This window comes from Fusarium odoratissimum (genome assembly GCF_000260195.1).
Source record: "Fusarium odoratissimum NRRL 54006 unplaced genomic scaffold supercont1.5, whole genome shotgun sequence".
Classification (NCBI taxonomy): domain Eukaryota; kingdom Fungi; phylum Ascomycota; class Sordariomycetes; order Hypocreales; family Nectriaceae; genus Fusarium; species Fusarium odoratissimum.
Window position 1 is genome coordinate 1,656,038 of NW_022158691.1, and position 27,460 is coordinate 1,683,497.

Genomic DNA, 27,460 nt, shown 5'->3' on the forward strand with positions numbered 1-27,460 from the left:
TCATCGACAGGGGTTTTAATGGGCACACCAGAGCTCTGGGCCGTTTTGACCAGGATTATCGCGGTTTCAACATCAAAAACGCCTCCATCAGTTCGCAACGGCCAAGCCTCAACGACACAAACTCTTGTCAACGTTTTCTCATCTGCGAACCCGCCGTTCACAACCCCGTTGCCGGTTTCATTATCTTGCCAGCCACTGTTGCAGAAAAACGCATTGTGGCGCCTGCAACCCTAGTTCACCACGTTGGATCCTGGCCATTTATACAGGTGGCAGCCAGGGAATACGTTGCTATCTCATCATTTCATGCAGGGGCATGTGGTCCTTTGCATCTACGTTGCAGCTCTAAAATGGTAGAGTCTGAAACCAAGAAACAACTCAACTCTGCGTAAGAGAGCCGCTATCTTCCGGAGGGTCCAGTTACATCGTGACGTTACTGTTGCAATCGGCTTCTTGTCCAAAACCCGGGTTGCCGGGTCACGTTTTTGTTATGGAGGTCCTGAAACAGCGGTAGTTGGGGCCCTATTATTAGGGGAGCCTTTTTACTACTATCTTGACTCATGTTGCTCTATGGCAATTCAAGACCAAATGGACAGATGTTTGAATCGGAGACTGGCAAGGGGAGGCAACTCAGGACCTCTATCCTAAGCGACAAAAAGACTTAGGTAAATTTAGTATGATTGAATATAGATTTAGTGAACCTTAGATGAGGTATTCCTAGCACCTTGATTCAATATCAGATGTTTTCTTGCTTCCTGAGGGCTGGCCAATGTATCCTCAATTGGGTGCTTACTTCTGTGCTATCTTCGACCCAGCAGGTTTGGTGAAGCAGAAATGTCCGATGGGGTAAATCACGTTTCCCTCGCGTAGTTCGACCGGTACCTAGATCTAATCTTGTGTTATAGACTGGGGAGATCTTACTCAACCACATATCAACAGATTTTATTATACTCAATGGTGCTACTTTCACCCTTCATGGGTAATGGGTATTTGAACAGCATACTATGTAGGTGGAAAGGTATTGGTCAAGTATTGGAGAGCATCATGCATGAATAATGGCTGCTCTCCTTTCCAGACTCTATGTTCTCACATGGAGTAATACAATTTGAGGATTGCCATTTGAATAAAACCGAACCGGGTGTTTCCTAAATAACATGCTATATGCAACGCTGGTTTTGTTTGAAGTATAATCCATGGATATCTGTCATTCGAAATCAAGTCCCTAACTCCCTCCCCTTACCTGCTGAGATACCTCCCATCCCTTCGAGGTAATAAAACCTCTGACGTCAAAGCATGGTACCAAAATCAACTAGTCTAAAGGTCAACTGAAATATACTAAACTTGCCTAAGTATTTTTGTCACTTAGGATTAAGTTCCTAACGTTTTCTCGCCTCCCCTGGCCATCTAAGTCTTCGGCTCCTGCGGTTGTGCTTGTGTTTCTGCTTCCTGCTCCAACCTCTGCCGCTCATCCACTGTAAGCTCGCTCTTAGCGGAACCAATCCGAATGAATGGGATGAAGAGTAATGGAATCGATGCCACGCCAAAAGCCAGCCAAAATGCCACCTTATAGCTCTTTCGAAGTCCCAGGCTCGCCGTTTCTGCAACCGCGATATCTGCAATACCGAGGAAGAAACTGATGCCTAGGAAGAGAACACTGTTGATCAGAGCTCCCGCGAGTCCCTGTCGATGGCTCGGCATGTTGGTCGTCAGGAAGATGTTACTGACTGTGAAGGTAATGTCGATGCCGATTGTGCAACAGACCATCGCTGGGAAAACCCAGGCCCAGTAATTCGGGTTCTCAGGCATAAGGGCAAATAGCAACATGGTAATCGCATTGGCTAACGACGAGATGAAAAGCAACACCCGTCCTGGGAGGAAGTGCAGTGTGAAACCTCCCACGGTACCGATGATGAGCCCACCAACGCACATTGGTATGTACCAGACGGCAGTGATGAGTGGTGACCTGTGCAAGACTAATTCCATATAGAAGCTTGAATAGAAGAGGAAGAGTCCAAAGGTGCCGAAAGCCATGAAGAGCACGGCTAGCAAACGATTCATTCCCTTTGGCGCAAAGAGGTCGGCAGGCAGAAGAGGAACTCGAGCTTTGTGCGTTTCGACGTACCATGCGCTAGCTAGGAACATGACTCCGAGGATGAGTGTGACGATGATATAGGGTGTTGCCCAGCCGTGGGGGGCATGTGAACTATCTGTTAGAGAGTAGACAACGAGGAGAAGGCCCGGGACAATAGTTCCAACGCCCCACCAATCCATGGGGATATCGGTCTTTCTATCATGGAAGTCGAAAGGGACAGCGAGAAGGGAAACTGAAGAGACAACGGCAAATACGATAGTGCCGATCCAAAAGTACCAGCGCCAGTCAAGATACTCTGCTGTCAGACCTGCAACGAAGATACCGAAGAAGAATCCCAGGGGTGCAAAAGCCCCGTACAGAGCAAAGATGAGATTCTTTCGAGGTCCAGGGCGATAGAACTTGCCCATCAGCATAACACCACCAGGAAGATATGCCGCAGGACCGAAGCCTTGAAGGGCTCGACAGAAGATGAGCATCATATAGTTCTTGCTGAACCCAGCAATGAGAGCCCAGAGCAAGAACCACAGGAGACCACCATTAAAGACGATGTAACCGCCGTACATATCGCTCAGGCGGCCCATTGGTAGAAGCATGGCTCCTGTGATGAGTGAGAAGACACTTGAGGGCCATGTTTGTGATGCAGCCGGGATATTGAGTTCTTCGGCTAATGGTGGAAGGATAACATGAAATCCACTGACGAAGAATTCCTGATGATGTCAGTGCCTGCATTGAACAGCCGGTGGTGTAGGATAGAACGACGATAATGAATATAGAACTTACAGCCATTAACATAGAGCAAAACACAGAGAAACCAAATCCTAGTTCGGCCCATATTGACTTAAACACTTCAGGTCGTTGACGACCGAGCTTCTCAACATCCATAGAAGAGTCCCGGCTTCGTCCAGCCTGGACCCCAGGATTCTCCTCATCAGTTCGGCTCATGATATACACATAAATTAAATAAAAATAAGACAAGACAAGATAACAGTAATATTCAACCGTCTAATCATGAACCAAGGCTATAATACAAGAAAAAAGAAGAGGATGCCATCACGCTTTGTAGTATCTCGAAATCTCGCTTGCCCCGTCATTGACCATGCTTGGCGAGTGGATCGAGCGTGGGAAAAATTGCCTCCTTCGGTATAGCGGCATGTCTAGCTGACAAAACATTCGATTCAAGGGAGCGAGAAATGCTTGTTAAATGCCGATGTGACGCCCGAGGCGATGCTGTTTTTGCTAATATGACGACCGAGTCGTGGAGTTGAGGGCGTAAGATGACGACCTGGCTGAGATTTCTGGGGGATTGGGTGATATTTATGACGACCCGGTGCAGGAATTTGTAAGTTGAGATTATTAACTACTTTTTTGAATTAATCAGCTTCTTTAGAAATGCTCAACCCAATAACGTGAAAAAAACAAGCTCTGAGAAATTCATGGTGTTTTGATGCCATCGCTTCAGCTCACTTGGAATGATCTGACTCACTGAGTAACGCCCATCGGCTACAGGAAACTTGTGACGTTAAATCAGGGTGCCAAAATAAACTGGTCTAAAGGCTTGCTAAGATATACTAAACTTACCTAAGTCTGTATTTCTCCTAGAAAAGAGGTCCTTAAGTTTTCTCTCCTCCCCTCATCTATGCAGCATCTGGATGATACTTCCCCGGATTTTGCTTCACAATTAGGTAGCGATCTCCTCATCGACCGCTTCCCGAGGGTCGCGAGGACTCCGGGGAGCGGGGGTCGGCAGTTGAATGGCAGATGGAATGACCCTTGACTTGGCCCTCTTTGTTAAGTTTGACAGCGCGGCTCTCTCTTTAACTCAGCACAATACGTTGCTTGATCTTCTGAAGACCTTTCGAGAACAGCTGTTTGTTTATGGGATATACCTAACTTGATGCTCAATGAAACGAGTCTCGCTTGACTCGGGGAGCTTGAATGGGCAGTGTAAACCCTCAAACAAAGAGTGCAGTCTTGTTCGATGCGTGAGACGTCGTTATGGTTCTCGAACTCAATACGACTTCATGCTGCTGTACCATCGACAGCTTGCCATTCTGTCAAGAAACTGCGTTTCATTGCCCACAAGGAGTTAGTCTCATTCAAAGTATCATCCATATGCTTGTCTTCGAGAACATAAAGACGACTCCCTGCCAACTAAGCTCGCAAGCTGCTTGTGCTATCTACTCATCTTAGATTTAGCTACCCAAACCGCACGCCGGACCTTGAGGTACCAGAATATCGATGTTTCTTACTGACTAGGATGATGGCGTTCGACTGACTTCCACGATTGTGGATGAGAACCTTTATAGTTTATCCAGCATTTGCCCACCATCATCACGTCGAGGTCAGATCGCTCGTGTGGTTCCCCAACATCACAGCTCACTAACCAGCGATAACATCGGGCTGGAAAAATAAAGGAGAACGAAAGACACAGCCAATTAAACCAGCATCTGAGATTTCTCGAGAAAACAGTCCCAATTCTTGTCGTTGACCTAGGTCATCGCCTTCTTGACTCTTGATGGTCGTGCAGCTTGTGCTACCCTGGAGCCTTGGGCGCAAAGCAGCCGCTCATGTGCTGGAAACTATGACTCCTCCACTGAGAAAGCAAAGATCGACTCCAATTGATGAGATCGTGGCCTCATAGAGGATATTTCACCCAGATCGATGGTTGCTATTTGTAGATCACCAATATCGGCGCTTAATACGAGAAGCTTTCGGGGTGAAGGAAGGCCAATACGAATGATAATCACACTGAGAACGGGCGTTTCCATCGTGACATGGAATACTGCAGTTGGTGATATTCTCCCAACGCTACACAGTGACTCTCTTCTCAAGTGACAATCTCAGAAGTACAGTGACTCGTTGGAATAAAGTTACAAGCTTGACGTCGTGATAAGACCCTGCGAAACAATCACTCTCCGCTTCTCCGTAAAGATCAATTGCAAATCGATACAGATCAGCTCAATGAGTAGCGCACGTGAAACGGGACTTGTAGGTCTTGAAGCACGACTCGGGGAAACAACTGACGTCGTGAACTGACTGTACGACGGACCCTTTACGATCGGCGGTTGAAGATCAGCGTTGTTAACACAGGCGGTTGGCTAGATGGTAGAACCGCATTCCAGAAGGCAGTGGGCTTTGTTTGAACAAAAGGTTATTTCAGGGCTGATGCTCTAAGCTTATTGAGAATTTGGGAGGCGAACTTGAATCTTAGGAAACACATGGCGAGTGGAGTTGATCTCAAGATGATGGGGTAAGTATCTCTTGGAAGCGATCTCAGCTGGATGTTTACTCCGTTGATGAACTACTATGCCGACTTCGGCGTGGAAATGATGGAGAAGTGAGACATCTCGATGCAGTTTGGGGTACCACGACTTCCATGTGATACATAACACAGGCCAAGGTTCGTTGCTACGGTTTGAGATGTCACAAAGAGGAGCATTGAGTCGTTCGTCGAAGGGGAGATGAAGCAACCAACTTTCTCAAGAATACGACATCAAAGGCAGAACAAAGAGGCCAAGGTTTCAGTCTTCAAGCGGTGTGCATCAATTAGCACCAAAGACAAAGAGAGCCATGTAAGCCATCAAGATCTCAAGAACACAAGTCATGTTATTTTTTCTCTTAAGGACCGAAAACTCAATTCTACCGAATTGCCAAAAATGAGATGGCATGGAAAATGGCCCACGTGTAATTGGATAAATACAAAGCTGGAACAAGATGCGGATATCACCTGAGGTCAAGGGGCACGGGATAAAAGAGCCGCAATTGATTCGACGGACCAGGATAATTTTAACTCAACAACATCAGGAGAGCGTGGGCTCAGCAGATGGATAGGTACAGGAAAAACTCCAAGGGCTGGGGGATTTCGTGTTTCTTCGTGATATGAAATGGCGGAGGTTTAGATCCATGATGATTAGAGGGTCTCGTGTACTTTTAGCTCACGGCAGGGCTTCCGGAAAACAAGCATTGAACCAGGGCGGGCTGATGCGGTGAGTGCGGGGGATCAACGGGGGAACTGCACTGTAAAGCAAGGGACCTGAGCGGTCGGTGATGGAAACAAACATCCAATTCATTCAAGTGAAGCTTTACTTTGTTGCACTGCCGTGGAGAGCGAATGCAACGGCTCGTTGTGGCTGCTGTGCTCAGATGTTGTCTCTCAAGTTATCGCTTTCGGAAGCCGCTGGAGAAATTGAGCTAACGTTAGAGCACGCTACGGTATCGTATTGTGATGGAGGGTTGTCAAGTTGAGAAGGGTGAGTGGCTGTTTTGGATGTGACGGCATAGGAAAGTGTGTGTGCTGCGTGCCCGCATGAGATAACTCTGTAATGGAGGTGTCGCGTGGGGGGTTGAGTTTACGAAGGAGACGTTCTATTGAACTTTCACGATAGCTTCAATTTCAGCTAAAGAGACATAATAACACGGAGATACGGCCATGCCAATTACACTGACTCACTTGCAAAGAAACAATTGTCGGAACTTTCTGAGACTAAATTCCAGTTCATCCTCAACGAAATAATGGCGTGGCTGCCGTGTAACACAGAACCTCAACAGTAACACGCATCTAGGGCTGCACCTGCAACCAACATCAGATCTCACAGCAGAGAAAGGGGGCGCCTTTGAGGCTCTGGCTTAGCGAGGGTGTGACGCCTGTGAGATAACGGACCTTGCGGACCTGGTGATGGAGGGTTACAGCGTAACAGCCAGAAGTGCTGCTGTCTTCGAGAAAAGAGAAGAGACAAAGTCATGAGAATTCTTCTCTTTGTTCTTGCTTGGACTGGTCGCCACAATGGCCACGAGTTTATGGGCCTTTTAGTGAGGACCTTGGTTACACCTCTTTTGAAGTTTTGTGCATGTCTAGTTCAGTTTGTCCTGATCTAACTAGTTGTCTAGACTTCTGACAATGGTTTCAGAGTTTCGGTTCAGATGGAGTCTGAAATAGTCGGTGAGGACGGAACTGCAGGAACGTCAATCCCCAGCAGCGGGTCGATGTCCATTTTGTTTGTTTCCAGGTTTCTTGGGATGGCTGTTTCTCACCGGGGCTCTGCGGCTTCGGGGCCCGGGCGGGAACACCAGCAGAGCCCCCGGGCGGACGCGGACGGCGGGTGGCGAGCCTGTATTCGAGGTCTTGGCTTGGTTATGTACGGTGTTTTATTACGCGGGTTGGTCTTGGGATGAGATCATAGAGGCCTGGTCGATGATAGCCACACGAGGGACGATTGCTTGCATGTTGGTGGGATTGGAATTGTTGGACGTGGGGAGCTGACATTGCAATTAATCTGAGTACATTAATGAATCAAAGGGCATTGAGTGAAGTAACCAACCTGTGTGGGCTCAAGAGTAAAGTACTGTATGTTCTGAGTCAGATGTGAAGCTCAGTGCTATCGTGGGCTTGAAAGATGACCTCAGCACAGTAATATCCTGACTCTTGCGACTCTCACACTGTCCATCTACTCCTGATATCCCATGTTAATGAGACCCCACCATGGCCCTGACGGACTCCAAGACACCCCCACCAAGAACTGGTCTGGGCTAGGCTTGACAGAATCAATGAGACATGGTTCCCACGGGGAAACCGCTTTTGATGCTGGGGTAAGAGGCAGAGACACTATCGTGAGCCTCACATTGTGAGAGATTGAGCGCCCTGTTTGTGAACAACAAAGGGAAAATGCAGTGCCCAGATACGATGTGCGCTTGACGCGGCCCCTGAAAATGGGACCATGAATGAACATCATCATCATCATTGCCACCCACTTCAAGATCTGAGGGGACATGCTCCATTTTTGATTTTCAGGGTATGACAGGCGCCTGGGTTCTGAGTTTACAGTACTGGTGGTGCCCGCTGGACTGGGCCGGCTAACGTTAGCTGGGCTGGCAGACCCTTCTCCTTGTGTTCCAGGGGTCTTTTCTGCACTGCACTTTTGCCTCGGGAACTGGTGTCCGCGTCGTGTCATTCAAGGTGGCATGTGGGATGAGATGCTGAAAAACAAGAAACTCCAGTGTAGGCAGATAAGAAATTTGGTGATTCTTTTAGTTGGAGTTGTCTGCAACATATGATGATTTTGAGGCCGTGGAAGGCAGCTGGACAATTGATAGCGAGGCTTAGGTCTTGAACTTGTTCGATAGTTTGTGGCGGCACTTCCAATGCGAGAATAGAGCAGAGTCTGACCGGACATGGACTTGACACTCCATCCATTGACAAGGGTCCGTTGCCCGTTGATTTGACTGAAATGTGAACTTGTGACCGCCGGCGTCGGACGCCAGCCATTTCCCGCTTCCATTCTCGTCACCAAGAGAATGAATGGATGGATCAGAGACAATTCCATCCATGTACCTCTACTACCGAAAACAGACTTATCCTGGTACTGTACTGTTTAGTGAGGTGAGGTGCCTCTATCGCCCCGCCCGCTCTTTTTGCTCTGGCCTCTGCTGTTGCTAAAACCAAGGTCGCCCGCGCAGTCGGAGTCTCTTATTCCAACTGCTTTTCTCTACCAGAGCAAAAGTTGACTGTCGTCACTAGCAAACCACCTTCACATTTTTTTAATCTTCCCTTCTACTTTTCTTCTTTTCCCCTTCCCACTATAGCCTTTTACCCTTCCTCCACCGAAACATCCTGCGGTCTACCCCAATTGCGGTCTTCTCATTGCCCTTACCTAAGGCAAACACTACTATTACTCACTTGTTTTTGTCCCCCCCTGCCCCTCCATCACAAGCACAGGACAGGCACAGGCACCGCGAGCGAGCGAGCGCAACGTAGGCCAAGTACGAACGAGCTCGCATCAACCCAGTCAAGTCCGCACGAGTCATCTATTCCCGAACCCTGGTCTTTTCTTTCTCCTCCCCTCATCATGGCCACGACAGACAAACCTCGGCGACGGTTTGTTCCAGAGCCCATTGAGACCACATTTTCAACCAGTCGATCAAGCAACAGATCAGATGAGAAAAAGACGCCTCGCACAATGAGACCTAATCCCGAACCTACACCCGAGCCCTCGCCTCGTTCTCCCTCACCTGGCTTGAATGAGTTGCAGAAGAAGCACCAGCAGCGACCAAAGCGACGCTTCGCTCCCCAGTTGATCGAATCGTCCCGTAGAAGCCGCAGAGTTGGAGATGCAGGACCTGCGACCAAACCTACCGACAAGACCGACATTACCCCTTACACAAAGAACATTTACACCGCCACAAAACACCGCGGCAGGCGGCGAGACGATGCCCACGAATCCCCTTCCAATGGCCCCAGACGTCGCGAATCCGAGGATGAGAATGTCGTTTCGTTTCTGCTAGAGATCGCTGCGAAGGAGGCGGAGCGCCAGATGCAGGAGGCCGCTCTCGCCGCGTTCCCCAACAGTCACGTTCGTGAAGGAAATGTCGATCATTTTTACTTCCGTGAGAGTTCAGGAAGTGATCAATCTCCCGAGAGCACTTCTCCCGTGCATGATCACCATGGCCATCCCGTCAAACACCATCACAATGTGCGGCGGCAATCGTCCGACAGCAATCTCGGCTGGTGGCATAAACACATGCAGGAGCATGTCGAGGCCAAGCAGGAGCAGGAACAACAGCAGAAAGATGAGGATGCTATGGCGATTGACGAGAAGCCTGGGGAGATGGACACCCTCGTTGAAGAACCTGCAGTGGAAGCACCAGCGGTTAAGAAGGACGAGGATGTTATGATGCGAACCGATACGGCAGACCTCGATGCAATGGACCTTGAACCTCCTCCGGATCCGATGTGGACCACCTCGAACACCCCTCGTGATAGCAGTAGCAAGCGGTCATCGATCGGTGTCAGTGGCCCGATTGGTGAGACGCATATGCCGTTGCTTGACACAGAATCTTATTTGACAGCCGAGCAACGCAGCAAGGCATCGTCCCCGGCACCTGCAGCATCCCGACACATTGGCGAATCTACGATGCCCTTCATCCCATCGGCCCCGGCCGTTAGATCTGCAGATGTCCCGTACGCCAAAGCTTCTCAAATACCCCCAGACACCGGCGGCTTTGCTGCCACGCGCAACCTCGCCCGACCCTTCGGATACCGACCTTTCGGACGCGGATCGCCTGCTCCCTCGTTCCAGAAGAAGCGTCTGGGTGTCACACCGCCCATGCTCGGCAAAGACCTCGTTTTCCGGAGGTGTCCGTCTCCCAAGCAGACCAAGCTCGAGCCCGATCACCCATTCGCAGAACGCCATGCCGAAGAGAAGTTCCGGGATCTTTCGGGTCAGAATGGTCTCTGGAGAGGCTATTGCTTCAGATCAGACTCGAATGACAACTACCTGGTGCCAGCAGACCTGCATGCCCCACCAATGCTCGCCACGCCCAGACCGGCGGCCACTCCCGGTGACGCTTCAAAAATCAGCTCTCCACCATACACAGACGAGCCTGCCATGATCGGAGCAGCCAATGGCCAGGCCAACGGTGTAGCGCAGCACCGGACACGGGCCGGTCCCCCCAAGGGACTCCACATGCTGCATGGTATTAACGAGCGTCTGCAGAAGGAAAAGGCACATGCAGAGCTCGAAGATAAGATTGATCAGGAGTTTGATGATAGCTTTGTCACCCAAGTGTACAACTATCTATCGCTAGGCTATCCTGCTATGGCCCGCGCTTTTGATGGCGAGCTTTCACGTATTAGCTTGATGAGTATTGAAGACCTTGAGAGAGATGATGAGAAGCAACTCGCCCAAGGCCACCTCGTCGAATCAGAGGCCGACAAGCCTCGCGATCAGAGATGCCCTCGATGGCATGCTCTCCAATCCTATATTAAGGAGTGGGCTAGACAGCACCCCAACCTCGACAGCATGGACCCCGTTGGATGGGGTGTCCGAGAACGACGAGGCAGCTGGGCTGTCTAAGCTTCACATTGCGATATCGATTGCGATATCGTTTGCGCATTCACTGTTTTATTGCGCCTTGCTTACAGGTTTCGGTTTCAGAAGATGTTGATCGGTTACGAACACAATTGTTTAAACCATGGAAGGGCGTTTTGCTTTTACATCGTGGAAATTTCTACGCATGTTGTTCGAGTTTTTATAAGAAGCATGATGGGACGAGGAAGTCCCCGGAGCGGGCTTTGCTGTATGGACCAAAGTAGAGGAGGATCAAGTTTTATAATGCGTTTGTTTGCGATGCTCAGCGGTGGATGGCCTAGAAGGTGGTTCTACTAGATGACGGAAAGACCGGGGAGGAAAGACAAAAGCTACCAGAGGGGGACCTAAATGAACTGGATGGAGACGGCATGCGAGAGAGCATCGCTGTAGTGATTAGTGTGAGAGTTCAAAGACTTGTTAAGTGCCGCTACACAGATGTGTAGACAAAATGCATTTCAAACTCGGTCGAGCGGACCGAGAGAGTTTGCGCTGATGATAATTGAGGCTCACATGAGTGTAATTGAGTTGACTGCTTTAGATCATGTGAACTGCCATCACAACTTTGACCCGTCTTTCCCACTCTCTTCAATAACTTTCCATTCTCTCCCACCAACATCAACCGTGTCCCCCTCTTTCAATGTCTCTTCGCCCAGAATTTTCTCAATCGGCAATTCCGCATCTCCCATTCTAATAGTCCTCTTCCACCCCTCTTTCCACTCCCATCTTTCGAGTGAAATATTCTCTCCAACTCTGATCAGCCCCTGCGCATAACATCCCAATCTCACTACTGAGCCCCTCACTCCGTTCTTCTCATCCTCCGTTTGAAGAACAAGCGCTCTGACAGCTGGTTCGCCAGGCACAGCAGTTGGCGTAGCATCATGCCATAGCTCTTCATACGCTGTGTCGATTCCAGTATCAGGGTTAACCATACTTCCCTTTTCGAGGGTTAGATCGTTTGGTTGAGGGTACATGAAGCCGGCGTCGGAGTCGAGAGTGCGGGATGATATCCATTGGTGGAACGTTGAGTGGGAAGTCAAGTTTCCGTCTGGGTCGGGGATTTTGGTGGATACTGTTGTGCCGGCTATGGCCCAGTCTAGACGAGATAGAGGAAGGGGTTCTGATGCATATTAGTTGTGAGTGGGAGACAGTGTAGGAGGTGCGTACCATCTTGACCGGTCCATGATGGGTCGTTATCGGGGAGGAGAATGCGTAGATCAACGAAGCGCTTGAGGCGTGGTGATGTTACGACTATAGTCGATGTTGGCTCAGAGGCCTCGTCTGGGAGCCAGCGAATGAACTTTCTTATCGAAATCGTACCCATTATGAGATATTTAGTTGTATGTAAGAGTTGTGACTAGGCAAGTGAGGAGAGGAGATGAGAGTTGAGTCAAGTGAGTTATAAGTTGAAGAGGGGGCTGATATGCGGGGGCGGAATCTGGGGTTGTTGAGAGCGGAATACCGATATCCACCAGGTCCCGCCAGTATGGTACCAGTCAACGTCATTTATACCGTAGATGTTGTATCCTAAAGCATTTTGGAACTCGCTGGCTGATACAACTCAGTGCAAGAATAGATTATGGTCAAGAAACTTGGGATCATCATGGCTCGTTTTATACTTAACTTCTGCCGTTCTGAAAGATATATCTGTAGCCTTGGGGAACTGGAGATGAAAGCATTGATTCCATCCATACGGGCCATCTATATTGGAATAGTGCCAAAAGGATACCTTGCCCGAGTGACTATTTGTACATATGAAAGCTCACACCTATAAAAGCCCATATCTGATAAGACAACGCAAAACCGCCTGCTAGTAGAAAGATGAAAGCATAGTCCAACGTTTGATTGAGAAATGAACAAAGGGAGAAAAACGCGAGCAGTAGGTCACATCTCAAACAAAAAGTCACCCATTTGGCCCAATGCTTTCTATCCGCCCAAACTTCCAGGCCATAGGTTAAGAGCTGCAAAAGCTTCAGAGCCACAGTAACTAACATGTACAGGTCAAAGTAGGAAACACCAACCCTCCAATTCAAGAAGCGAAAAAAACACGACATTGAAAAGAGAGACAGAAAGATGTAACATGGGAAAAATAACAATATGACAAATCGCCATCTGGTAGCTCTCAGTCTCGGCATGTGATAAATGAGATTTACTAAAAGAAGGTAAGTAAAACAAAATGGTATTAAGCTGCAAGAAAAAAACAGTAACAGAGCCACGCTCTTTTGGCTTGCTGTGCCAGCCTGCAAGGCCCCTGAGTTTGCAATTCCAAAATTTAACGCGCAAAAGTTCAGAGAGACTTGCATCGCTGAAGATCCGAGGAATAAGGTATCGTAAGTTGTCAGTTTCAATGGCCTGCTCCAAATCGCCTTGGACAGAAAAACGTCGCAGACGACCCAATAAATCTGGTAAAAGGGCTGTAACAGTAATATTGATAATGCAATCTGCAACAATGGCAAAGCAAGTCCTTCTGTGTCTGGCTGATCGAGGACAAAGTAGATTCCGACCTCGATGTATGATAGCGCTGCCAAAAAGAAAACACCTCGGTAGGCTAGGCTGTCGACATGGCCAAGGCCAGCGACGGGGTCAAGGCCACTACCGGGACCATTCATCTGCTGAGTATTGGTATGAGTCATTTGTGGTGTGTGAGTCTTAGGTGCCGTGTAGAAAGACTCGATCGCTATTGCAATCGGCGCAACAAGAAGGATCAGCGGAAGAACCTGGCCAAATGTCCACTTATTATCATCCGCGGGAGAGGGTATTCGAAACTTGACCAGTCTTGTTGTAATGTAGATTATGGTGAAGAGTAGCCAGTGTACCTAAGAAACGATGTTAGAAATATCTCATCAGTGTGTAGGTAAGAGATGACATACCTCGGCGAGAAAGGAAGTAAGGAAATCGAGCTGAATGCTGAGTACGACGAGGATAGCGATCTTGGAAGGTTCTAGTAGATGACCAAAGAAACCTTGCCCTTTTCTTCGGGCTCTAGGATCCCATATTTGGGTGGTAGAACCGTCATCAACACCGTATCGCAAAATCCTTGACTTGTGATGCATACGATATGCAAACTTGCGCAGACCCCCCTCAAACCTCTCAAATATCTTGGCAATGCGTATCGAAAAACCCCAAAGAAGAAGAAGAATCATTTTAACGCCCGATGAAAAGGTGATCGAGTTCACATCGACACCTTGTTTGAAGTAGCAGATGGCAGGGCGACCACCCTCTGCTGGGGGAACTTCTATTCCTATTAGCTGATCAGCTTCCCTGTACCAAGGATTGTCGCCAAACGTCGTTGCCAGTCCAACTGCCACCGACAACAGGATTTGAATAACAGCCATAGCTGTTAGGCGCCAGATGCATTTCACGAAGTTATTGATAAGGTGGTTGCGGAGGAATGAGAGGCTTGCGAGGTGGGTGACGGAAGCCATCCATGCAAGATAAATCATGTATTGCTAGTGATAGGCAACTATATCGCAGCCCATAGCTACATATGCGCTAATCAAGATTGCGAGCGCTGTGAAGCTTTGGATATCGGCAAACATCAGGACGCACTGCGATATATATGACCTGAGCCTATGTATGTACGAAAGGGCTGGTGAGAATCGAGTCTTACGTTGTTGAATATCCCTCCAAGCCTCAAGGACCTGCATGGTACTGGATTTGAGGAGTCGTTTCATAGACCAGGTACTTTTTGAAGAAGGTTGTTAACGAAGTAGTCGACTGAGTTCGGATACTTGGATAGTTTTTGCGTGCCCTTTTTTCGAAATGGGTCCAGTTTAGGATCGAAGGCTTTGAGATAATACCCGATGAGAACTAGTACTACCATCCACGCTGTAAGTCTCATGAATATGTCTGACCGTGATTCCCACGGTGTGAGGTAAATTTGTGCTTACCCCGATCGCTCCAATGTCGCCGTAAGAGGGAATGTCCTCCGGGTAGTCTTCGCAGGTGGAAGTGCAATAGTCTGAGGAATCCCACATCTTGGGCTGTGTTCCTGACGGAACATGATCTTTGGAAAAGAGGTGTCCCTGAACATTTATGTATCAGTCTGACATGATCTGTTGTTCAGCTCTACCGGGTTGCTCAGCCTCACAGAATCAGGCTCTGCAGCCAAGAGCACCAATACATGCAAGTCGCTCAGTCACGTTTCATCAACCACTCCAACGAGGAAGCAAGATGCGAATTCAGCCTAATCATATTCACAAAACAATCTGAATGACTTGATGTATACGAAACCAACCTTGCAGGAAAAGTCGGCGAAGAACAACACCTTGCTATGTAATTGGATGCCTGTCTTCACCCCTGTAGGCAACCTTTGTACCTGAAGATCGTCAGCACTGGTCTCCTGAGGCTTAAAATAACAACTGTACTAGAACTAGTGATTGTTTGCATATATGAGTTTGCTAATTGGGTTGAAAATAGTTCAGGGTTTTAAGAGAGAGCTGAACAAGGATAATCTCCTTTCCGCCTAAGACAATTAATACAGACATACACTCTCTGGCTTTGCCAACAAACTGACTACATAATAACGCTTAGAATATGGCTTTAAAATGCTTAATATGGCGGCCTGGCTCATATGCTATTTTGTAGTTGTAAACTTCGGAACAAGTAATAGCAAGGGCAGTCGCACTGGGATAGGTAGTGATTAGACCAAAGGGATACCATCATGGACGAATAGGTCTCATCAGAAAGGATGACTACACTGTCGGTAAATAAGATCTAATCGGGGTTAAAAGGCCTTTAGATTAGTTAATAATGATACCCTAGATTTAGGTCAGAAGTTTTCTTGCTTCCTTAGGCCATGGGCTGAATTAATACGAATGTTATGAGAATTCTACGGGAATAGTTATTTGGGAAAGTCTTATGCTTAAAGTCAGAGTCTATTGGCTATGAAAGGCTTTTATATTTGTCTAGAACTCCCTTTGTCAAGCTTGGCAGATACCAGATCGCACCACTTAGGCGTTGATGACACCGGTACCGGCATTCTCCTTGAGATACTCACAAATACAATCCGCAGAGTCAGTAGTGTAGTCATAAGGGGGAACAAAATCCTTCTCCTGCGTGATCTGGGCCTCACTGTTCTCAAAAAGATTGTCCTTCTCAATAGCGAATCCATCCTCCTTGGAATCAAGGTTCGTAACAATAGGTCGCTTAACGTTAACAAAAGCAGTAGTTTCAACCAGAACTTGAGCACCCATGCGAGAGTTCACTCCAGATGTGGGAAGATCCTCATAGCAGCTGCTGTAAATATGCGCGGTTCCGAAACGAATGGAGGGAGCGCGGCTGTTGATGTTACTCCAGTAGTTGTGGTGGTAAGTAACGTGGAGCTTCCCAGTGTCTTGATCGCCGTTGCTGTCGCTGTGGCCGATAAGACTGGCTTTCCAGTGGTCGGAGAACTTGTTCCATGAGAAGGTGAGGAAGTCGGAGCCGCGCTTGGCGTCGAGGAGACCGTCGTAGAAGTCCTTGTCACCGGCGATACCCTCGGCGGAGAACTCGTTGTGGTCGATCCAGATATTGGTGGAGGTCTCGATGTCGATGAGATCCATCCCTTTGGGGGGGTTCTTCATGGCGAGGTTGCGGATGATGACATTGTCGGCCTTCTTGATGCGGAAACCACTGTCAGTGAGGCCAGAGCTGGAACCGACACCAAGGATGGTGGTGTCGCTGTTAACGTTCATGATATCGCAGCCGGTAAGTTGGCCGTCGATATGGATGACGCCGCCATTGGAGAGAGCAGAGGTGAGCTCCGAGCAAGAGGTGACGGTGACAGGGTCACCAGAGCCTCCAGTGGTCTTGGCTCCGTACCCAACGAGCTCATCAACTTCGGCTGCACCGCAGCTACCAGAAGAAACCACAGAACCAGCAGACTCGGAAGCCTGGGGGACAGGACAAGCAGTGGCCAAGAAGGCAGGGATAAGAGAAATAAGGGCGGATCGCATCATGGTGATAATAGGCACAGCCTTAACGATAGACAGATAAAGAATGTAAGTGTGGTTTATAAAGAATGTAGTTGAAAAGAAAGTGAGTTACCAAAACACCATCCCAATGAGAGAGGAGCCCAGATATAAATGTTTCTACATCTCCACAAATATGTCATCCGATTAGACTTAAGATTAAGTCTAAAGATCAGGAGTCTCACTGCTCTCCTATGTTTGGCGGACGAGAATATCACCGCCTGGGCAACGGCGCCAAGCTGCTTATTCCCCGTTTTTCGGGTCTCGCGAGTGGAAACATTGGAGGCTGAGATATCTTGGCAGAGTGTTCCTGAAAACAAGCGAGCTTGGCTGGGTTTCAGGGCTGATGGAGTGTTTATTACCGGATGACAGCGGGCGGCTGCGTTTTCTAGAAATGTGCTAAGATCGACATCTATAGCCGAAGGGAGTATTAATCACTCGTGGGTTCTGTAGTTATGTCAAGATATTTGCTCAGGCATGCCTTGAGGTATCAAAGGGCTTGAGATGCTTGCATCCATGGGTGAAAATAAACTTGTCAAAAGGCTGCTAAGTTTATCCTAAGTTATTATAAGATACCATAAGCTATCCTAGGACAACATAAGCTTCTCTAAGTATCTTCATCTCTCAGGATTGAAGGTATGAAATTAGACTATTAGATGACTGGGGCCTATGTGATAGATAAACGACCCTACTCGAGAAACATGGATAAAACGTCGCCCTTACGGATATTCCCGTCATGAAGCACACGAGAAGCACCCCCTATCGTAGTATTTCTCCGTGCCCTGAGGATTATACGTGATTCCCAAGCTAGCAGGTCCAACTCTAAAGGGATAGCACTCAGTGTTGCTCTTGATGTACGCAAAGCCCTGACAATCTGCCCGTTGGAGGCAGACGGCAGCGCAGTTGGCCAGACTTCCAACTGGTTTGATGACATAGTTTAAGAGACGAGCGCTTTGAGCTTGTTGGCCGCTTTGGCCGGGGATACCGCAGGTAACGTCGTCGCTTAGAGAGGCTGAGGGTACTACACAATCTGTTGGCTCTGCTTGTGTCGTTTGAGTAGTGGTTGGTTCCCCTGACGCGCTTGTTGCAGCTTGGGTGCTGGAGGAATCCTCGCCAGCTGGTCGTGTCGAGGTGATCATGGTTGTGGGGGCTTCAGATACAGGCTGCGAAGAAGTGACTGCGTCACCGCAGAGTGTGCAGCTCATACACTCCAAATTACTCCATACGCCAGGTGCATTGGAGACTCCATCGATAGTTGGGTCTGAGCTGAACATGCACCTCATCCCAGATCGAGTAGGATCGATAGCAAAGGCCTTGCACGACCTATCAAGCTTGCAAATGAGAGCACAGTCTTCGAATGTGTTTTGATTAGGGAAGTCAGCGAGACTACGGCCATATGGTTCGACATTGCGTGGCCAACCACGCTTGCCACATGTTGCTGTTGAAGGCACAACGTTTGCGGCGGAACAGATTCCGGGGGATGGCACGCCGTTGGCACACAGAGCTGCTGTGGTGGAGGGAGGTGCAGTAGTTGTAGTTGGAATAATTGTTGATGAGTCGGCCTTGCCACTGGCTTGGCTTGCAATCGTGGTTGATTCAACGTCAGAGGTGGTTGCGATAGCTGGATCGGTAGTCGTCGGCACAGCCATAGTCGAAGTTGTCTTGTCCTCCGCAGCACATGTCCACTGAGGCATATTCGCAGGGCCTTGACCAACAGAAATGTAGTCGAAGTAAGCATTTCCCTGTCCACAAGCATGGCAATCCATATCCGTAAACCAGAAGAGCTCACTTCCGGCCTCGGCAACCTCAGAAGATCTGGCGTCATACAAACTACAGCTCCCAAATGTCGCCGCATAAGACTTGCAAGAAGGATATTTGGCACAAAGATCGCGGCATTCGTTGCTAAGACCACAAACGCCCCTCGTCGAGGCAGTCAGGAAGGGTTTGGCACAAGCTTTTGCCTTGCCTTTGACTTGAGTACAAGACTTGGCGGGCGTATCAGCATTGACGTTTACGCATAAAGAACCAGCAGGTTGCTCGGCGCACTCGTCCTCTTGGATACAGCTTCGGTCGTAAGCCCAAGAGGCATCAAGGCCTCCATTGGTAGGGACGTCAGCCCAGTTCGTGGCGAGAAGGTTACAGGTGTTGGCGCAGCCGCTGCCTTGATAAAGCCATTCGAAGCTTTGGCAGTTGGTATCTGAAAGGCAGAGAGCAGCACATTGCTCTTTTGTGATCTTACTACCACCGTACCCCTTGTAGCCTTTTGTGCTGCTATAAGGCCTCTTGGCGCAGCCTCGACCAGCTGCGCCAGTTCCGAGTTTGGCACAGAGCTTAGGGCCCGATGTGGTAGGATTAGTTGGTGCAGAGGTCGGGGCTGAGGCGGAGGCTGAGGTGGACTCGACTGTCTTGTCGGTTGCTGAGGCTTCATCGGTAGTAGTTTGTGCTTGAGAGGATTGGGTTGTAGGAAGGCCGGAAGACTCGGTGCTGTCGCTGCTAGTCGTAGTTGTGTCCACAGCTGGAGCGGTGCTTGTTTGAGCCGGAGCAATGGTAGCAGCATGCTTCGACGTAGGAAAGAACAACGAAATGCCATCAACCCACTCATCGCCAATCTTGTTAGAGACAAAGACTTGGTCGAAGTAGACTTCAGCAGAGCCTCCGTTGATACAGTTGAGCTCGAAACGAATCATTCCACTTGTAGTGGTGACAGGCATAGAGTCGACAAACTCCAACCAGTTGTTGCCTTCAGCGACGACAGGAAAGTATGGAGTTGCTCCAAATTGAACATTTCCGTAAAGTCCTTCGATACGACACGTATCCGCGATAGCATTGTTCACGATAGAGTACCAGAAGCGAACAGTGAAGTCACTAGGCTCCAGATTGTCGAGCTGCTGCTGAATCCAGGGGTTCTCGGATACGAAATCTCGCTTTTGACCGGGAGTTTCTGAATTGGTCTTGAGTTGTACACAGTTCCTCTCTTCGGTGTGGTCTCCCTGATATCCCGGGCCTTGAAGGAGTTTCGCGTTGCCACCGGCTTGAAAGGCGTAGATACCGCCATCTGATGAAGGATCATAGCCTCCAAAGTCGCCGTTTGTCACAGCATTAGTGATGACTACTGGTCCTTCGGTCGTTTCGGACGAAGGTGCTGATTTGGTTGCTGTTCCGCCGGTGACTGAAGCGGAATCCGTAGTCTTAGCTCCAGCTGGTGATGAGGGCTTGCAATTGCTGGCAGCAACAAGTTCAAACGAGCTCGCAAAAGCCAAAGCCACAAGCGCTGAAACGGAACGCATCTTGAACGAACGAATAAGCCGAAAGGCTAAAACGAGTGACTGAGCGAAAGAAGGTTATCAATCACCTACGCCACTTGAGAATAAGAGCGAACTAAGAATATATAACAGTTGCGAAGGCGTCCACTTCCCGCTGCCTCGATCGTTCTCCTGGCATGATGGGAAATTTCCGTGGTCTTGGTCTAGGTTTATCGCGTGGAATTGTTCGATAGTTCTCAGCTTTGAATCAATAGCTCCGATGGGGTTTCCTATTTAGAGAGGATGATGGGTCTAGATTGGGTTGGTCTAGCGAGCTATTGAATGCTTAGTGGGCTGTTCATACGGAACCCTGGACTGCAGAACGGGTTTTGCTGATGAATACGGTCTCCAAGTTGTCAAATTTTAAGTACATGGCAAGTAAGACTTCTGCCTCTCAAATGCCAGCTCCAGCTTCAACTGCCGATCTCACATGTTTTGTTGTAACGGGCCATCCCGAATCCAGACTCTCGGGGTTTTTCAGGGCCCTGCGTTGTGAAGATGCTAGGAAGACCTTAGGAATTTTAAAATATTAATATCAAGTTAGAGAAATATTTATCAAGCATTAAAGTAATCTTATAAAAGAAGAAAAAAGACTCCCATATTTCTTTAGGTTATCTTTTATGCATGGCGTCGATAGGGAGCTTCGTGAAAGAGAGGTCCTTGATGGTGGCATATCTCGTGGGGATAACACTCGAGTTTGCCAGTTCCTTTGGGTCATTTCGCGCGATGCGACGGGATATCTGACACTGGAAGACATATTCATGCGCGATATCGATCAACATGGCTTGCTGATCGAGTCATCTCTCAAGCCGGTATACGAACCCTGGACGCGAGCAAGATACGTCTGGGATGGAGAGCGGATGGCGAAGATATATGTTAATCAGCGGTAAGTGTAGTAATTGTTGGGATGATGATAAATAGTAGATGACTACGTCTAGGGTGGCTACGGTGCTTCCAAGTCGTTTGAGACACCATAGCAACTCCCAACCCTTCGCACATATCAGGCCAATCACATTACTTTGAGATTCATGTTAGGGTGAGTTAGCTTCTCGTTTCCTCGTTGAAATGGTACATGAAACGCGGCCGGGCGTCTTGGACGTCTCTGAGGCTTGGGGCAATAACTATCAATGCAAGGCTCGATCATCCCCAGCCCTCTCTATTTACCTAGTTGAAGGTCTAGTCTATCACAGTAGAAGGTTGAGGCGGAACAGTGACCACAGCTGCTTCCCATAAAGCCCTTCCAGGAACATTGTGGACAATGCCGATCCACGGAAACGGCTTCACTTTAGCCCTCGCCTCCTCCCAGATCCTTATCTCCAATAGGTTTGAAGCCTCGCGAGTTTCACCCAAGACAAGTGTATCGCAATCCCCATTCGTCAACGAAAGCCCATACACAAACACTATCCAAAACCACAAAGGCAGATACTCTTCTCCCTTCGCCAGTAGTGCACGGCTCTTGATATGCTCCCTAAGCAGCTTGTGCAAGAGCTTACAGTGTACACTCTTAAGATAACTCGCAGACCATGTGACGGTAACCAAGAACGCTAACAAGGCCAGCTGCCACACATCATCCATCAGATCTTGTGGCCTCGTGCCACTCAGCGGTGCAAAGTCGACCAGTCTCTGCCACATCGAGATAAGCACATCCTGGTACTGCAGACCCGACATCTTTGCCTTCCCGGGTCTTCGGCACAGCGCCAGCAGTTCACGTGTGATCTGCCGCAACAATTCACTCATCTGGTTCAACGGATATGGGGGATTCCGAGCAGATATCGGCCCTGCCGCTGCTGCTGTGAGTCCCGCGTTACCGAAGCGTGTGCGTGTGCCCTGCGCAACCGCGAGTTCGATGTCGGTGCGGCAGATCTTGTGGAGTAGTGCGCGGTTGCACTCGCGTATGTCGGAGATGCCGCCGGGCCGGAAAGTGAGGAGGTTCTCAAGGCCTTGAAGATGCATGGTGCTGGCGGTGAGGTTTTGAGTTATGTTTGAGTGGATTGCGAGTGAGATTATTATAGCAATGTTGGAGTCTTTCTGAGCAGAGGCTGGTTGAGAGAGTCGAGGGTTCATGAGGCGAAGGGCTTGGGAGAAGTGACGAGTTGCTTCGATGCTTTCGAGACTGGGGGTTGGGATGTTCCGTAGGACGTTGAGATACGTCGCTGCCATGGCGAGAAGACAGTGCAGGCCTGGAGCTAGGGTCAGTGGTAGTCTCGCGATAGGGGAAGACGAGAAAGTTACAAGCCTGGTCTGCTACCATGTACCTGAACCATGGTGAGCCAATCTCATCTGTAGGTCTACAGAAGGCGTACGGATATATGATGTTGCAGATCGCAGTATGGACTGAAGGTGGTTAGTGAGCTGTTGTTGTGGAGCTAAGCCAAGATAAACTGACATTCGTAGACATAGTATCGCATGGACGGAGTGAACTGAACCGGGAATGAGAAGTACGTATACTCTTTTCCTGAGTATGGATTGTTGATAGAGTATGTAGTGTCTGTGTCTCTGTCTGTGTCTGAGTCTGCGATTTCTGGGAACAATAAGGCATTGCCATCGTTATCGACAGCACCGTCGAGGCTCTTGGTTCCTTCCTCTACGCCAAAATCTTTCTTCGATTGGTCTGGACCCTTGTACAAGTCATTCAATTGAGGTGCAGCATGCCTCTTCCCACGACCTTGTATTGTACGACCAAGATTCTTGCCCTTCATAACATGACTTCGTATCGCCTTGCGGGCACCAGGCTTCTGGGTAGAGTCATTGTCGATGAACTGGAACTTCATCGTCACGTGAGAACATCACAGTTGAATGTATATAGGATTCGTTTCGACCGCTTATTTAGGGTGAAATGCGATGAGAAGTTGGGAAAGCATTGGACATGGAGGTGAGATTACGTCGTTGTGGGTAAACTCCGTAAACCCCGAGAGGGGCAATGGTCATGTTGGTCAACGTCCATCCAGATTATGTTGAGGCAACAATTGAAGTGAAGTCTTTGTGATATCCCAATAGTGGACAGGAGTGAGAGACAAGATGGCTGAGGGTGTCAAATGGAGCAGCGGCAATTGGATAGGGTGAGAACATCATCGGTCGCATGTCCAAAAGAAAATGACAGCCCAACTGCAGGCATGCGATTTCCAACTTTGCAGGAGTTATTCTCTTCAACGGACAGTCGCACGGTAATTGATCTCACTGAGCAGTGAAGAAGGTATTACACAAGAGCTTTTTTTTTATTGTTTCTCGTACTCGTGATGTCCAAGCACAACATAAACCATTCCATTCTCGCCGATCTTCCTCTGTCTACCAGAAGCTTCTGCAGCGCTGGAAGGCTAGCATCCCAAGTCTGTCTACTTACGCTTGGAAAGGGGCTCGCCATCCCTGATCTTGCGCTCGCCATACTTGGCGATGCGGATAGCATTCACGTTAATAAACCCAGTTGTGTCTTCGACACTCCAATCCATGTCAAGAGTGTCCTGCATTCTCATGTTAGTTTTGATCCGAAGCGGTCCTCTTCAGGTACTTACCATGCTGCTCTCTTCTTCGCTGTAGAGATTGGATGTCTCGCTGGAGCGGCCAACGATGATAACGTTGCCCTTGTAAGCCAGAGCTTCGACCTTGCCATCAACCTGCTTCTGGCTGAAAGAGATCGCCTGCTGAACGAACTCGCGTTCAGGCGTAAAGTACATTCCCTGAAAAGATGTCAGCAATGTCTAATCCGACAGGGCTTGAAGGGAAGGGGCTACGTGCGTTGTAGATACATTGCGCCCAGTCATCCGAGAGACGGTCGCGAATGATGCGCACCTTGCTATCCATCACGAGACCCTGAGCAATCGTTAGCTGGAGTCCTAAGCTTATTCAAGATAGAGAGTGTTTGGATTGGCTCTGCTCAGGTGACTCTTGACTCCCTGGATTGGTATTGTATTGCAATGAGCAACGGCACAAGCCCAGAGCGCTGGTCAGGACTGCCACATGAAGGCCGGACTGCAGAAGCTATGGGCCTCAGGGGCTGAGGTCCAGCTGCTTTGGCCAGTAGCCTGAGCCCTTAAGGCTTTCGAGGACTCTTGAGGCAGCTCCGCTTCTAAACGGCAAGATAATTTCGGCCCAAGAGACGACTCTGGAATCGCATCAAGGGATATCAAACACCGCAGCATGAGCCAATCCAATGCTCAAGGACGTGACAATTTACCTCAAGGTTTTGATGCAGCTTGCGCAAAATAGTCAAGCCGGGGGTATCTGTATACAATGTTAGAGTATCCTGTCAAAGTGCATGGGTGAGAGCGGAACAGGTGTCGCCTGCGAAGGGGCCATGATCTACGTCGCCGGCCGCCAAAACATCGACGATGCATCTGCAACCTCAAAGACGTCTCCAACAACAACAAATCATTAGAAAAGTAAGGAAATAGTCGAGACTGACCGTAGCAACCACGAGATTTTAATCCTGAAATGAAAAAAATTAGCAATCGCGTGCTGATGTGAAAGTTCCCTGAGAGTAGACTTACCGATGAACCTCGACTCGACGATATCCTCGCGTCCAATACCTGGCACTGCGTCAGTACTCGCTTGAAAGCCCTTCGGTTCGCAGTCCTACCGTTGGCACGACCCAACTCGTTGGCCTCCTTGAAGATCTCCAAGGAGCCAGTAACGGTTTTGCCATCAACTTCAAGCTTAACGGGAACACCCTCAGCAAAGTGGACGGTGAAGCGAGTAGGCTTATCGGGAGCGTCCAGGGGATCTTCGGAGAGGCATTAGCGTAAAATCTAGAAGTTTGTAGGCTGAATCGCCTCACCAACTGTGCGCTTCCACATGTCCTTCGGGGGCTCCTTATCGGTTTGCTCGAGAATCTAGCAAGTTCAGGGTCAACAGGGCGCAAAGAAAGGTGTTCCCGTAGTAGGACTTACACCGGCCTCGTATGAGCAGTGCTATCGGATCGATAGTTAGTATTACGAAGAAGCAATGGGACCTTTCATACATACGATGATGTTGTCGTCCATAGACCATGGGGCCTTGGGAGTGGAGCTGACGGGGATTTTCTGCTCCTCGGCGAACTTAAGAAGATCCGCACGTCCCCTGCAGAATAATTAGCTCAAATATGCAGTAGTGAATACAATAGGAGGCTTACTGGAATCGGTTGAAGAACGCAGGGATGCGCCAGGGGGCCAGAACCTTCATCTTAGGGTCACATGCCTTCCACGCCAGCTCGAAGCGGACTTGGCTAGAAGAAAGTTAGTACGGTGCAAGAGCAACAGAGAGCGACAAAATATGTATCGAGATCATGATCAAGACTTACTCATTGCCCTTACCGGTGCCTAGGATTAGAGTTACGTGTTAGCGACTGGATCGAACGGTAATGAGACCAGTAAAACCACGACAACTTACATCCATGGCTGAGGATCGTGCAGTTGTTATCCTTCGCAACTTGCACCATTGCCCTGGCCAATACCGGCCGGGCTAGACTTGTGCCGAGAAGGTCTTTAGGGCATTAGTGATGTCATCGAAGAGCGTCCGAGGTGAACCATCTTACATTGTCCTTCATAGATAGCGTTGCCTGGTGGATTCTGTTAGTAAGCCCGCTACATTACCATGAACAGCCTGTAAAGACTTACACTGGATGGCGGGCCACACCAAGTCGTCAATCAGCTCCTGCTGGACGTTCTCGATGATCATCTTCTCAGCACCGAGCTTCAGCGCCTTGGCCTTGACGGCATCGAAGTCTTCCTCCTGGCCGCAGTCGCCAAGGAAACACACGACCTCATAGCCTTGAAGGACGAGCCACCTAAGAGTCATTGGTCAGCTCTTGTTAAACAATCCCACATCTACGATGATTGTCGTCTCCACATCGAGCTCGAAGACTTGACAACGTCGTAGTCTTCTCCTTGCCGCAATCCGTCAGAAAGCAAAACATGGGGGGCGCAGTACTTAAGAATAGTGGAAGTATCCAGGCCTGTCAATTGGTCAGAATATCTGATGTTGATGTTGATGTTGATGATATTGCTTCTGGAGCTCTCAACTTACCGCCAGAGTAGGCACTGGACAAGGGTCAGTTATCTTGCTCGAACCAATTGAGTGGCAAATGACTTACAGGCAAACACGTTCGGGAGCCATGATGAATTTCGTTCGAAGTTTCTTGGACAACACAAGACGTTAATGTTGGAAGTGACTGATAGATATATCTCGACAAAATGTTGTTATCGCGCGAGTGTCCAGCTGTCGAAGTTTTTTGGATGCAGCTCCGAAGACGGCCAAAGCGAATCACCCCGCAATGCTTGGTGGGGCAATGCCCTCTTCTGTTGGGTCACAAATTAATCCGCACACGAAATGAGGTTGACAGAAATGAATGGTGATAATAAAAGGAGATACTGATCCATATATTTATGTCACCACCTCTGTCTAAGGTACTATCGGTGCCCAGATCTTGGTTGCTTATCTCTTATCTTCAATGCAATGGTCAGTGACAAGCGCACGTGATCCATCCTGACCCCCGCTTGAATTATTACTTCATACTGGGAGATAAGGACCCTTCGGTATCCAGCTGACCAAGGTAAGAGCCTCACCTGCTAACAGGTGAGATCGTGGTCGAGATCGTGACCGATATATCACGTGTCTAGGTAGCTCCAGGGTAGGTAGGAATATCAAGTGGACGAAACAGCTGCCCACAGGAGATGGCATTTACACAGGGATCAAGGCAGAGACCAGCAGGGTCAGGTCTCCCACACTCAGAGGCAGAACCAACACAATTCACCTTCTCAAAGCTTCATTCCAGTCCACCTGTCTATCGCGAGCGGTGATGTTAATGCCTTGAAGCTTCTCTCTGGGGAATTAGGCCACGGAAAGCATCCATCACCCTCCTGGAAGCCGCCCTAGAGCAATTGTGAACCCCTCCCCACGATCTCTAGGTATCCATCGAGGTGCGGGCTGAGATCTCGCGGACTCGCAAACGGAAGCGAGCGGGCGACGAAGATCCCCCACGCCGATAAGGGTCTCATCTTCAAGATTAGGATATCAAGGAAGGAAAGGCTCCAAGAGCCACCAACGATAATTCGCGATCCTCAGCAAATATCAGGAAGAAAGCTCCACCAAGACTATCCTTGCCACCTCAAACAGATGCATTGCACCAGCTATTGTCCATTATCTCAGTCGAGCAGGAGATAGATGAGACGTTCAGTCGCCAAGATGACGAAGGTGATCTCGAAGCCAGCAACAATAGCGATATCGATGATAGCGATATTTGGAAGGCACGAATTGTCGGGAGTGACTAGGTATTGAGGTAGGTAT

At 49.0% G+C, this 27,460-nt stretch overlaps 9 protein-coding genes across 13 annotated transcripts; 1 reads left to right on the top strand and 8 right to left on the bottom strand.

The window, feature by feature from the left end:
• Positions 1-1,110: 1,110 nt before the first annotated feature.
• Positions 1,111-3,130, bottom strand: FOIG_04517 (uncharacterized protein). Its single transcript, XM_031202779.1, has 2 exons — positions 2,870-3,130; positions 1,111-2,796 (listed from the first exon to the last, which is right to left on the bottom strand). The coding sequence occupies exons 1-2, from the start codon at positions 3,029-3,031 to the stop codon at positions 1,402-1,404; spliced, it is 1,557 nt and encodes a 518-aa protein (XP_031068226.1). The 5' UTR covers positions 3,032-3,130; the 3' UTR covers positions 1,111-1,401.
• Positions 3,131-4,668: 1,538 nt separating this feature from the next.
• On the bottom strand, positions 4,669-4,857 carry FOIG_04518 (uncharacterized protein; the record flags this gene model as incomplete). The annotated part of the gene is made up of 1 exon (XM_031202780.1): positions 4,669-4,857. One exon carries the CDS (start codon positions 4,855-4,857, stop codon positions 4,669-4,671), a length of 189 nt encoding a protein of 62 aa, XP_031068227.1.
• A 3,156-nt stretch (positions 4,858-8,013) lies between these two features.
• On the top strand, positions 8,014-11,865 carry FOIG_04519 (uncharacterized protein). The gene is made up of 2 exons (XM_031202781.1): positions 8,014-11,592; positions 11,816-11,865. The coding sequence occupies exon 1, from the start codon at positions 8,932-8,934 to the stop codon at positions 10,936-10,938; it is 2,007 nt and encodes a 668-aa protein (XP_031068228.1). The 5' UTR covers positions 8,014-8,931; the 3' UTR covers positions 10,939-11,592; positions 11,816-11,865.
• Positions 8,267-12,393, bottom strand: FOIG_04520 (uncharacterized protein). Its single transcript, XM_031202782.1, has 2 exons — positions 12,118-12,393; positions 8,267-12,070 (listed from the first exon to the last, which is right to left on the bottom strand). The coding sequence occupies exons 1-2, from the start codon at positions 12,272-12,274 to the stop codon at positions 11,508-11,510; spliced, it is 720 nt and encodes a 239-aa protein (XP_031068229.1). The 5' UTR covers positions 12,275-12,393; the 3' UTR covers positions 8,267-11,507.
• A 102-nt stretch (positions 12,394-12,495) lies between these two features.
• On the bottom strand, positions 12,496-15,161 carry FOIG_04521 (uncharacterized protein). Of its 5 annotated transcripts, none has more exons than XM_031202784.1 (4): positions 15,041-15,161; positions 14,561-14,975; positions 13,821-14,498; positions 12,496-13,766 (listed from the first exon to the last, which is right to left on the bottom strand). In XM_031202784.1, the coding sequence occupies exons 3-4, from the start codon at positions 14,391-14,393 to the stop codon at positions 12,693-12,695; spliced, it is 1,647 nt and encodes a 548-aa protein (XP_031068231.1). In that variant the 5' UTR covers positions 14,394-14,498; positions 14,561-14,975; positions 15,041-15,161; the 3' UTR covers positions 12,496-12,692. The 5 variants fall into 5 exon arrangements, with proteins under 5 accessions (XP_031068231.1, XP_031068230.1, XP_031068233.1 ...); XM_031202787.1 differs by lacking the exon at positions 15,041-15,161 and having other exon boundaries at positions 12,665-13,102; positions 13,252-13,766; positions 14,561-14,941; XM_031202783.1 differs by having other exon boundaries at positions 13,821-14,975.
• Positions 15,162-15,801: 640 nt separating this feature from the next.
• FOIG_04522 (uncharacterized protein) lies at positions 15,802-17,046 on the bottom strand. Its single transcript, XM_031202788.1, has one exon. The coding sequence runs from the start codon at positions 16,887-16,889 to the stop codon at positions 15,903-15,905; it is 987 nt and encodes a 328-aa protein (XP_031068235.1). The 5' UTR covers positions 16,890-17,046; the 3' UTR covers positions 15,802-15,902.
• A 429-nt stretch (positions 17,047-17,475) lies between these two features.
• Positions 17,476-20,251, bottom strand: FOIG_04523 (uncharacterized protein). Its single transcript, XM_031202789.1, has one exon. The coding sequence runs from the start codon at positions 20,186-20,188 to the stop codon at positions 17,636-17,638; it is 2,553 nt and encodes an 850-aa protein (XP_031068236.1). The 5' UTR covers positions 20,189-20,251; the 3' UTR covers positions 17,476-17,635.
• Positions 20,252-21,259: 1,008 nt separating this feature from the next.
• FOIG_04524 (uncharacterized protein) lies at positions 21,260-23,049 on the bottom strand. The gene is made up of 3 exons (XM_031202790.1): positions 22,590-23,049; positions 22,436-22,537; positions 21,260-22,383 (listed from the first exon to the last, which is right to left on the bottom strand). The coding sequence occupies exons 1-3, from the start codon at positions 22,972-22,974 to the stop codon at positions 21,380-21,382; spliced, it is 1,491 nt and encodes a 496-aa protein (XP_031068237.1). The 5' UTR covers positions 22,975-23,049; the 3' UTR covers positions 21,260-21,379.
• A 348-nt stretch (positions 23,050-23,397) lies between these two features.
• On the bottom strand, positions 23,398-26,408 carry FOIG_04525 (argininosuccinate synthase). Its single transcript, XM_031202791.1, has 16 exons — positions 26,268-26,408; positions 26,006-26,214; positions 25,792-25,961; positions 25,710-25,733; positions 25,565-25,657; positions 25,476-25,494; positions 25,308-25,400; positions 25,162-25,255; positions 25,087-25,107; positions 24,975-25,029; positions 24,777-24,920; positions 24,688-24,726; positions 24,603-24,626; positions 23,936-24,421; positions 23,713-23,877; positions 23,398-23,661 (listed from the first exon to the last, which is right to left on the bottom strand). The coding sequence occupies exons 2-14, from the start codon at positions 26,023-26,025 to the stop codon at positions 24,324-24,326; spliced, it is 894 nt and encodes a 297-aa protein (XP_031068238.1). The 5' UTR covers positions 26,026-26,214; positions 26,268-26,408; the 3' UTR covers positions 23,398-23,661; positions 23,713-23,877; positions 23,936-24,323.
• Positions 26,409-27,460: the final 1,052 nt, after the last annotated feature.

Excerpts from the sequence above, each read along its gene's own strand:
- FOIG_04525 (XM_031202791.1), bottom strand. The coding sequence starts at position 26,025 with ATGTGGAGACGACAATCATC. Across the intron at positions 25,256-25,307 it reads GCGTTCTTCAACCGATTCCA|GGGACGTGCGGATCTTCTTA; the intron begins GTAAGCCTCCTA and ends ATTATTCTGCAG. Across the intron at positions 24,727-24,776 it reads CGAGTTGGGTCGTGCCAACG|GTATTGGACGCGAGGATATC; the intron begins GTAGGACTGCGA and ends ACGCAGTGCCAG.
- FOIG_04523 (XM_031202789.1), bottom strand. The coding sequence starts at position 20,188 with ATGCGTTCCGTTTCAGCGCTTGTGGCTTTGGCTTTTGCGAGCTCGTTT.
- FOIG_04517 (XM_031202779.1), bottom strand. The coding sequence starts at position 3,031 with ATGAGCCGAACTGATGAGGAGAATCCTGGGGTCCAGGCTGGACGAAGC. Across the intron at positions 2,797-2,869 it reads TTTGCTCTATGTTAATGGCT|GAATTCTTCGTCAGTGGATT; the intron begins GTAAGTTCTATA and ends TGACATCATCAG.
- FOIG_04520 (XM_031202782.1), bottom strand. The coding sequence starts at position 12,274 with ATGGGTACGATTTCGATAAGAAAGTTCATTCGCTGGCTCCCAGACGAG. Across the intron at positions 12,071-12,117 it reads ATCATGGACCGGTCAAGATG|AACCCCTTCCTCTATCTCGT; the intron begins GTACGCACCTCC and ends AATATGCATCAG.
- FOIG_04522 (XM_031202788.1), bottom strand. The coding sequence starts at position 16,889 with ATGATGCGATCCGCCCTTATTTCTCTTATCCCTGCCTTCTTGGCCACT.
- FOIG_04524 (XM_031202790.1), bottom strand. The coding sequence starts at position 22,974 with ATGAAGTTCCAGTTCATCGACAATGACTCTACCCAGAAGCCTGGTGCC. Across the intron at positions 22,538-22,589 it reads GCGATACTATGTCTACGAAT|TCCATACTGCGATCTGCAAC; the intron begins GTCAGTTTATCT and ends AACCACCTTCAG. Across the intron at positions 22,384-22,435 it reads CATGGTAGCAGACCAGGCTT|GCCTGCACTGTCTTCTCGCC; the intron begins GTAACTTTCTCG and ends CCCTAGCTCCAG.
- FOIG_04519 (XM_031202781.1), top strand. The coding sequence starts at position 8,932 with ATGGCCACGACAGACAAACCTCGGCGACGGTTTGTTCCAGAGCCCATT.
- FOIG_04521 (XM_031202784.1), bottom strand. The coding sequence starts at position 14,393 with ATGATTTATCTTGCATGGATGGCTTCCGTCACCCACCTCGCAAGCCTC. Across the intron at positions 13,767-13,820 it reads TTACTTCCTTTCTCGCCGAG|GTACACTGGCTACTCTTCAC; the intron begins GTATGTCATCTC and ends ATCGTTTCTTAG.